The following is an 11,090-nucleotide window of genomic DNA, read 5'->3' as shown; positions in this document are numbered from 1 at the left end:
CAGAACTCTCAATTCCAATAGTACAGCAGTACAGCAGAACTCTCAATTCCAATAGTACAGCAGTACAGCAGAACTCTCAATTCCAATAGTACAGCTGTACTGCTGTACTATTGGAATTGAGAGTAGAGAAGGAATTGCAGAACTATCAATTCGGCATTGGGATTCGAATAAAACTTGAAAAAATAGTTACCAGCTTTCTAGATAAAATATAAGTTATCAAATAATAAATGAAGATAGCAAATCACGTCCTTCAATAAAAATCGGAAATTAATTGGATAAGATATAGTTAATTAATTAGTTTATTAGAAAAGGAAAAAAAATAAATAGTAGAAAATAACAGGATAGATAAGTAGAATCATCTATCACTTATATTATTTTGATTCTCATACTAATTCATAGACTCCTGCCTACCTACAATCTTCGAGAAAGCAGAGAGCGGGCTTGACAACGCACCATCCTTAGCCATTTGTAGAAAATTGGAGGATTTTGGTAATTTATTATATTTATTATTGATAGTTTCTTCGGATTTTAAACTAATGATAAAAGTTCTATACTTTTGTTTATAAACTATGTTAGGAAGTAACAATCTTGTAGACTAGATTAAATTATTTAGAATTACTCCTGAATGGATTAGGAATGTTTAAAACTGAAACGCTTAGAAATACCAACCAGACAAAAAAAACAGAATGCCGGAACGAGGAAAACGAATTTGAAAAACATTGGCTGATAAACAAGACCCATCCATGCCACATAATAGGGAATAATTTTGCGTACCCAATTTTTTACATAATGGTTTTCAAATTTTTAATTTTTACGGATCGATTAAATGGAAGGTATAAAGCCATTAATGCTAGAACTTTAAGTAAACTAGAGAAAGAAATACTTTATTCATTCATGCTGCCAAATACACAGCACATTAGTTTGCTACATTACACAGCATACTGATCAATCCGTGATCGGACATATATAAATTACATATTTTTATATGATATAATATAATAGAAAGATAACATTTTTTGGTGTGCATGTGGTGGTGTATGATTCCCAGGGAGTCAAGTATTATATTCTCTGTCATCCTAGCCACGTCCTGGACATCGACCCCGAGCTCCTCCATGAAGCTCCTAGTTGTGCTGGGAATCGTTCCACGGGCTCCGAACCAGAGGCCTCTCACATGGAAGTCTCGTTCTCCTGAGCCCTCACGGAACTTAATCATAAAAATAATAAATAATCATAAAAAATAATGGCAATTTAAATTAAATTAATTTCCAAACAGTTCAGAAGTTTTCAAAATATTGCCTTAACTAAATGTCATTTATTAGCTTACACGTTCTGCAACAAATAAGTCCATTGAAAGATTTGAAAAGCCTAACAACATTTTATTTTAGTATTACACTTTTTTTTTTTATTAATGAATAAAAAAGGCAGGAAAGCAAGTAAAGCATAGTCTTTACTTGGATGGGTGACCGCCCGAAATGGGGAGAAAAGCCAAAATTCTCAAAGCCAGCCGGGTGTTTGGTCCATAGACGCTCTACTTCGGGGATAAAATATAGGTCCATGTGCGCCTAATGGACGTGAATAGGTGAAAAATCCAAGGATCTAGACCGATTTATCTCTCTACTTGAACCTGTTGGAAAGGACACTGGCGAATTGGCTCCAAAGGGACAGGTTATAGATCTGCCTCTACACTATGGAAACCACGCCTTCCTAGCAACGTGTTATTTGATTAACCCTTCCAGGGTATCTGTGCTCCCACAAGCAATAATGTCCATACAAATACCTCATCGCGCGGCAACAGATCTTGATGGTGACAACTATATGTATAATTTGTTAAAGAAATATCCCTTTAACAAATTATGCATAAAATAGTTCTTCGAAAGGTATTTATTGTATGAAAAAGTTTTGAACCATTCAGAAGCTCAATAAATACTTATTAAACCTCCGTTATTCATTCAAATAGTCAGATATCATTATATCCCAAGGTTTTCTCGGGCCATTTTGATAATTCTGTAATGGAAGTGTCCCATGTTGCTGCAAATCAAGGTTTCATTGGTGCCGATAGCACTACAACCGGTGTGAGTGGCCAATCACTGTACGTGCCCAATCACTGTGGCCTTTCATACGTATAGTCTAACCCTCAATGATCATTGGAATGAGGTTACCATGGGGTCCTATAAACCATAAATCATTACTAGAACTATAGTACCAGCCTACCGGTAGTGACAGGGTTGGATAGCAACTAATTAATATTATTAGCAACTAATTCATATTAGCAAGGTTAACTCGTAAAAAGTTACTATCAGAAACATCATATCTGACAAATACCTGTGATTGTCAAGGGTCCGCGTATCTTTCCCTAAACAGATTCCTAATTTCAACGAAGTATGAAGGTTCTTACGACTTAATATAACGCTTAAGACCGAAATAAACCTAAAACCTAAAAATGTTTAATCTAAAACACAAACATGATTGAAAACCTTTCTTTAATAAAGTTATGAATTAAAAATTTAAAAAACGAATTTTCAACATGAACAAATTCTTTCTAATCTAGTCCGGTTGGTGCTAGAAATAATAAATAAATAAGTCATGATATCGTAAGATAATTTTTTCTGAGGTCTGAAAAATAACATTCATACTTTTTTTAGAGAGATATTATGCATTAAAGTACGTATACATCATAATTTGTTTCAAGTACATTCACATCCAATAAACTACAGATTCGAAAATAGATCTAAAAAAGCCAAATTGTATCGATTTAATACCATAGATTAAGCCATTTTGAAAATTCGCCTGTCATACTATTTACCAGCTTCAAATATGTAATATTAATTTCGTAAGCCTTTCCGTTTTTCAGCAATGCTGTTCATACATACACACTATTTTGCGAGACCTGGTTATTTTAACTCAGAGGACCTCAAGACGCGTTTTTACTTCAAAAACTAGGATTCGAAATTTCGCTCGATTCAATTATCTCCTTATTAGTCATGTATAGGTAAGTGAAAGTAAAAATACCTAAACGTGAAGAGGAAGGACGAATAAGGAATCGAGATATTTGTATAATTATGAATGCATTATGAAGATGCCAGACAATGGATTATTATAAATAATAGTTAAGTGTTTCAATAACACATAATGGTAATGTACCATCTTTTTTTTACAGAAAAATATAAAAAAATTTCAGAAGAAGACGAATCGCTAGCTGATGATCCTGAAACAGTTTCGCATTTAATGACTGAAATGTTGCAACATGCGATAAAGTATAGTAATACTGAAGTTAAACCAGTGAATAATTCCTCAGGTAGTAGTCACGGTTTAGGAAAATAACATTCATACTCTTTTCAGAGGGAAATCATCCAGTAATTTTAATGACGTTAGAAGGTCTTTAGGAATTAGCTTTGGAAAGGCAGATCTGAAAGCTGAGCTTATTCTAAACAGATTCAAATATAACTAAATTACTTATTTATCCAAATCCGATTTAGATTTTTAAAAAAGGGAACTATTTGCCACAATCCAGAAAATATCGCCGTTTCGTTGTTTTAAAATATCACAAATCTTTAGCTCCATTCCTCGAGAACGAATTGCAACTCCTTTATCCAAATAGCTACTCAGATATCCTCAAGAGGCCAACATGTTCGTATTGCTGGTAATTTTTTTTTTTTTTTTGAGTAGCCTCCAATAGACTATTCAAGAAAAGGATTTTCTTTTTGTATACTGCTCAGGAACCTTCATAAATTTATCTCTTTCTTTGAGGAGAGTATTGAGAAGTTTATGACACGTAAAGAGAGTACAATAGAACCGCTGCTAACCGGTCATGTTTTAAGTCCTTCGGAAAACATATAAGATAACAGAGAAAAGGAAGACTATAGATATCCTAGTCATGAAAAACGAAGAAATTGCTTTGGGAAATTCTGTAAATATTGTAATAATTTAAGTACTTCGTCTTTATCTATGTTTTTAAAATGCATAATAACATTTTTAAGTTCATATTAATACGTCAAAGATCTGTTATTTCACATTTCTATTAATATTTTAAATACTAACACCTCGGATTAACCGACTAAAACGGGAACAAGCCAGGACCCAAGTCCCGAGTTGGCCGGTTAATAGAGGTTTTACTGTACAACAGTGATTGTAGAATATTTTAATTAGCACATAGGTAAATTATATTAAAAACTGTTTTGATATACTTCAACGCATAGATCATTTGATGTTTTTATAGTTGACAATTACTTTAGAAATATTCACCAAACATCTTCAATAATAATATCAAATAATGTTAACTCATAAAGAAAAAAAAATACTGTGAGACATATTATAATTAGGTTGAAATATATTTTTTTATAATTTTTTAAGCCAAAAAAATTAGCAAATCAATGAAGCAACATTATTTTTAATTATATACTAGAAATAAGAAAAAACGGAAAATCACACAAAAATGTCTTTTCCTATGGACCTTCACTAGTAATTTATTCAAGAGTTTAAACCCCGTTCCGACAGATTGACACTATCTTGGATTCACACCCGATGAGGACCAAAGCCTCGGGTATCGGCTAACTAATTGACGATAAGCTGTGGGTACAAGAGAATGGAAACTGTTCTTACCGGAGGACAAGATCCATGGATCAGGTTGCTCAATATCCTGTGAGTGTCAAGGGCCCGACTATCCCTCCTCTGAATGAATCTGAATTTTAATGACGTTAGAAAATCCTTAGGACTTAGCTTTGGAAAACCCGATGTGAAAGCTGAACTAATTCTAAACAAGTTCAAATATAACTAAATTACTAATTCTTCCAAATCTGATTTCCGAAACATATGATTTTGATTTAAAAAACAAGGAACTCTTTTCCACCAACCAGAAAATATCGCCGTCAAATCAGCTGATTTAAAATGATATCACAAATCTTTGGCTGCATTTCTTCAGGCCGAATAGCAACTCCTTTATCCAAATAGCTACTCAGTTATCCTCAAGAGGTCAAATGACAACAGCACCTACTCTAATCCCTAGTCATGTTTTTATCACAGGAAAGTTTGAAAGAAATATAGGAATAAATATTTTCGTACCCTCCTTTTATTTGATTTATGATTATTGAATTATCCTATTCGGCTGTATCTTATATTAAGTGTAGGAAAGAGGAAAAAACCACACCTTTTGATGTAGTAAAAGATAAAGAAGTTTTTCTGCCACATTTTTCAGGTTTCATAAATATTTAGAGTATTAAGAGGCTAAGTACCGTTTTTATACCATCATATCGTTGTTATCAACAATTCGTCTAAAATTGCAAGTAATCATATGAGAAAGTTGATAGTGTCATATCACATATCCGGAAGAGTAAATGGTATCAGTGTTTTTTTTTTTAAATTGTTTATTTTTTCTGTCTTTTGTAATTTCCATGCAAATATGGGAGTAAAATGGTTGTTCCTATCTGATCATCGCCAGGAGTTGACTAAAAGAACTTTAAAAATTACCAAAAGCCAAGACGATAAAAATGATTCTTTTCAGAATTCTTCTATTCCCATTAGAGGAACGGGTTTGAGATTTTTCCCACCTCAGTATGGTTGACACGTCACTCAACTAGTGATTCAGACGATCCACTATTTTCTGAATCACAGAGCAACAGAGGATCTTTTAATCATAGTACAAGAGCCGGGAAGAAAAAAGGCAGTTATCTCACCCCAATTTTTGATTGCTTCAATAAAAACTATGTATAATTACTAGTCAGAACTGACGAGTCTGCCAAGTATAGGTAGGGGATTAAAAAATGGCGGCTGTTTCAAAACTTTAAAAACCATTGATTTTTCATTCGGAGCCCTATATCTTAAAAAGTACCAACAACACTAGAAAATCTAAAAGAACATTATTTAAAGCAGAGTAAATGTTCTCAAATATTAGCCCTAAAAGAGCTATTTACGTCCAATAGTTCTCGAGATATAGGTTTTTAAATAGCAAAATTTCTTAAAAATCTACTGAAAGATTAGTAGTTAGTTAATTTATATTGAGAAATCTATATCTCAGGAACAATGTAACGTACAGATGTCTATTAAAGCTAGTTTAATGGACTATAAAGAAGTTTTTCACCTTTACCTTCGTAGGAATAGTAGGTTTCATGATATTTGCTCAAATAAATTGATTTATAGTTGTTCGGACAATAAATTTGATTTATGAAAAACTTTATTTCAGAAACCATTGGACGTACTGATGCCTGCCAGCGCACAAATTAAAGCTAGTCAAATTTACTACAAAATAGTTAATAATGATTATCTTTGTAGAAGTAGTAGTTTTTATGATATTTGACAAAAATGGAGTTAATTTTTTGAAAAAATGTATCTCCCGATCCATAAACGCACATATGTCTGCCAACACTCAAAATAAAGGAAATTTAACTTACTACAAAGTAGTTTATGACACTTATCTTCGTATGGGTAGTAGTTTTTATGATATTCACACATGAATATGAATTTGGCAAATGAAAATTTGTCCGAACAACTATAAATCAATTTATTTTAGCTAATTTCATGTAAATTATTACTCCTACGTAGATAAACATCATAAACTATATTATTGCTCATTAAACTAGCTTTAATTTGAGTGGTAATAGACATCTGTACGTCGAATGGTTTTTGAGACATACATTTTTCAAAATAAATTCACTGACTACTGATCTTTCAGTACGTCCCATACAACATTTTTATGAAATGTTTCTTTTTAAAAAGCAATATCTCGAAAACTATTTAACGTAAATAACTCTATTAGGGCTCTATATTTTAACAAATTTATTCTTCTTTAAATGACATTATCTTAGGTTTTCTTGTGTTGTTGCTACTTTTTAAGATATAGAGCTCAAAATGAAAAATTAGTTTTTTTTATCGCTTTGAAACAGCCGCCATGTTTTATTCCTCCTACCTATACTTGGCAGACTCATCAGTTTTGACTATTATTTATACATATTTTCATTAAAGTAATCAAAAATTGGGGTGAGATAACTGCCTTTTTTCCCCTCTTGGCCTCGTGTACTATCAGTTCTTGTGCGAATCGTCCATCTCTAGATCTATAGTGGTACTGTGTGGTTATTGTATGAACACTTTATTCTCATGACAGTTAACGCCATAAGTCAATACGTAATTAAGACAAGTATAAAAAAAAGAAGAGTTAATATTTTATTATTCCTGGTACTGAAACGTCAGTATAATAACGCAAGGGTTATAAAAATAAAACATTTCAGTAACCTAGGATTATCATTAACTACGTTATGCATTCTGATTGAATATTAGACTATATGATTTTCAGAACTGTATTTCCACAAGTTTATTTTTCTTTTTTGTTATTTTATAAATGGATAGATAAGAGAAATTTAATTAATTTTTACATGTCCATTTTGGTGGAAGGGTGTGATATGTTCAGATTTTCAATTATGATAAAAGCCGCTGCTGGTACTTTTACGTTTCCTTTAATGTCACCCATGAAGTAATTATTTTAATTTTCAAGTTGTAAAAATATTGTCTTTGATATTTCTCTTGAAGATTTTCAATCCGGAAAGTGGTTTTAAAACTATGAATTTTTTTTCTTTGTACCGCCGTGCCAAGGTATGCTGTTTATGAAATAAATCTACTTAATCTTTAAAAATCGTTAGTCCAAAAATTTAAAGATACATTATATATGGAGGCTGAGTGCACTCTAATTCTAATTCAAATACTCAACTAATTCTCGTAGGACTAAGCGTGCAAGTTTTAATGGGTTCAGGGAATCAAACCTAAGTCAGCAGTGGTTCATGTAACTTAATTATAAACAATAGTTGAGTCTTTTGACAAGACATAATGGTGAAGGAACATTTTTTTTTTTCAGAATATTATAACAAATTTTCAGAAGACGAAGAAGAAGACGTGTTTTCAGATGATCCTGGAACTATTTCACAATTAATGAATGAATTATTGCAGCAAGCAATTGAGTATAGCAATGCGGAAGTTAAACCAGCACAGTGTGACGAAAAAATTAAGTGCTAAAACAATTGTTTATGTTTTAAATAAATTTTCAACTAAGAATTAATCTTTTCTTTATTATAAAATTCGGATGCATCAGTAGACTAGCGACTAGTTAATTACTCTTAATTAATTAATTGATCCGTTTATATCTTATCGTTAGAAAATCTCGTAATTTTTTTCATACCCCATATTTCATTGATTGAAGACCTGATTGGTTGAAGGTGTAATATATTTCAAATAAGTACGTCTTTCTACATAGTACATTGCTTAATTATTTCAAAAACCTTAAGTTGTTGTAGTTTTAAGAAGTTAAAAATTAAATTTTCCACGCCAAAATGTGAACGAATAAACATTAAATTGAATTTTTCACAAACCCAAGTGTTTCACAAACACCATCAACTCTTCTTAACATCTTTCGAATATATATAACCGTATAAAATGGAGATTATGAATCAAAAACATATCTTTTTATATATGTATTTTAACGTTTAAATGAAAACACTTCCAAAGGATTTCTTTACGAAAACAACTCAGAAAATTTTAAAAAGTGATTTTTATTTTATGTCTTTAAAAGAAGTCATTTCTGAAAAATATGAAAAAAAAAATTAATAAAAACAATATTTTGGGATAAGAATTAGGATTAAATAATTTGAATTAAATAAAAAGACGGTTGACGTAAAATCTGTTGTTGATGAGTGTCTTCGAATTAACCACGGATTCAACATCAGCAAAAAATTTAAATTATCAATATAAATAATAAACAACAAATTCCTTGTTGACAAAATCTGACTTTTATGATTTAATTTAAGTAATTCACCAGAAGAAAATAATTTTGAAAATAGGAGCACGGCCCAAGATTCAATGACCTTATTAATGCACGCGCGGGCCGAAACACCTGCTCATTTTACCGTATATTTTCAGCTACAAGCCAAATTAAACTTAATAAACTTTTATAATATTCAATTTTTTTTTTACAGAGGTGATGAAAGAATCATATATATATATACAAAAGAAGAGTAATACATAGTTGTCTTATAGTTTGAAACCGGTTTTCATGCTGTAACACATCTTTAAACCATGGTAAGAACTTGGTTTGGAAAAAGAAAAACTGCCTCTTACGTGTTATCATGACTCATTAAAATGAGCTATTTTCAGGAAAAAAAAGTGCCGTATAGAAACAAATTTGTTACCAAAAATTAGAGGATAAACATTTTTTTTTAAGAATGTTTATATCAATTGTTTATTACCTTTTTTTTTTAAATGCAATATTTTAAACTCATTTATTTAACAATTAATATTTAATAATACTTTATTTATATCAATTATTTACAACGAACAAAGAAAACAATAGTAATGCGTTCTTTCCATCATAGCTATAGATATATCAAAAATTGGAAAAAACCTATTAATTTCCAATATTAAGAAGAAGTTCAAACTAACTTTATTTTGAATTTCTATCATATTTGTTCTGGTTTTGTGAATAACCGAAGAAATAATGATATAAAGTATAAGTTGGTTTTAATTTTTAAAAATCAATTATGAAATGTGCAAGAATTAATTTGTTACTGAAGAAAAAAAAAACTCTTTTTCTCCTTCTGGGTTATTTAGTAGCCGTTTTATTTCAACATTTCTTTTTTTTTATTTAAATCACATTACTAAAATAATTTATTATTGATAATTTTGCATTTTACATAACTTTCTTTATTATTGTTTTATCTAACAATAATCAACAACATAAATGTCAAGAAGATGAATTTTGGCTTCACAAGATACTCAATAGGCTTTAAATGTATATACAGTGATAACTCTTGAAGAAGGACGGGCAGTCCGAAACGTTGGAAGGAATATTTTATTAATGTAAAATGAATAAAAAAGAGGGTTGAGGTAAGAAGATTATTAAAAGTTTTTCCTACTTTTTTTCAACTGACAATCATTGAACCCGCTCAGCAAAGATAGCTCTGTGAATCAGGAGCGAACCATTTGTCTCTGAACTTAAATGTTCTTGGTGCTACCAATGTTAAACTGGTTTATAATAATACTTTAAACGATAAAATCAATTTATATTGTATTTTCTTGGAGTTGAGGTATTGAAGTTTTAGTGAGAAGTTTCCCTTCCAAAAGAAACCTTTTTAATACCAAAGCTGAAGACTTTCCATTACGACTAACAAATTATATTTCATGAGTAAAGTTTATGCTTTATTTTACAAGACAGTTATGCAAGTATTCTTCATAATTTTTGCAGGAACATATTATTACGACAGCAGACCAACGACCTCAAGACCAACGACAACAACAGATAATCACTCGACAACGCAGAATTCCAAGACGACATAAAGTAGCCGTGGCAGAAACCGAAGCAGATGCTACCAAAGACTAAGCCTCGATCTCTACGAGTATTAGATAGTGTTTATTTTGTATTATTATTATTTTTTTTTTTTGTCTTTTGGACACGAATTGTATTATACTTTTGATATAAACGTATTTTTTTTTTAATTGCGTAGTTTTATTTATTATTTTAGTTTTAAAACAACCAAATTTGAAGCCAAACTAAATTAAATTTAAATAATATATATTACATACATAGTGGTTTAATTAGTAGAAACTTCATTTCTGGATATATTTTCTTTCTTTTTTATGAAATAAAAAATAAGACACATGTAATAAAAGAAACATAAAGTACACCCATATTCCCAAACCACTAATTTAGTACAATTGTGTCGAGGGAAATAAAAATTTACTGAGAGACAGTAATGAATTCCAAACAAGCCTGAACCCAATAAATGCAAATGACAACAAGCCCAGGATTAATGTCTCCTAAATCCAAAGTAATTTAAATTAAATCTAATCCTATCCTCTCTCCCTTTTTTTAAGGTAATATTTAGCTGCCCAAAGGTAAATAAAACTATATCAAATAATAATTATTTTGTTATAATCATACAATGTATTCAATGCAAGGTTAGAAAAATCAACATGTGCTAAAATGGTTTGGTTGGGCGTAAAACTGATTAGCTATTTTATACCATAACCTCAACTAAATCTGTTGTGTTGTTAACAATGTTAACACAATTTTTGTTTGTCGATACTGCAATACACTTAAATTTCCAAGTCCAATAAAT

General features: G+C 30.7%; 1 protein-coding gene across 5 annotated transcripts in view; it reads left to right on the top strand.

Moving 5' to 3' along the window:
• The window catches only part of LOC106687749 (AT-rich interactive domain-containing protein 1A), a 66,970-nt gene extending 56,503 nt beyond the window's left edge, over window positions 1-10,467 (top strand). For 2 of the 5 annotated variants that reach the window (XM_014431792.2, XM_014431789.2), the window contains 3 exons: window positions 400-489; window positions 3,158-3,298; window positions 7,838-8,034. In XM_014431792.2, the coding sequence (XP_014287278.1) occupies window positions 400-489; window positions 3,158-3,298; window positions 7,838-7,995 (389 nt within the window). In that variant the 3' untranslated portion in view covers window positions 7,996-8,034. Of the gene's footprint in view, window positions 1-399; window positions 490-3,157; window positions 3,299-7,837; window positions 8,035-10,216 lie in introns of those variants that run through there. The other 3 variants (XM_014431790.2, XM_014431793.2, XM_014431794.2) reach the window with 3 other exon arrangements.
• The last annotated feature ends 623 nt before the right edge of the window (window positions 10,468-11,090 follow it).

This window comes from Halyomorpha halys, unplaced genomic scaffold (genome assembly GCF_000696795.3).
Source record: "Halyomorpha halys isolate HHAL.00 unplaced genomic scaffold, Hhal_1.1 Scaffold1006.1, whole genome shotgun sequence".
In the NCBI taxonomy this organism is placed as follows: domain Eukaryota; kingdom Metazoa; phylum Arthropoda; class Insecta; order Hemiptera; family Pentatomidae; genus Halyomorpha; species Halyomorpha halys.
This window is presented reverse-complemented; position numbering and strand designations above follow the sequence as displayed.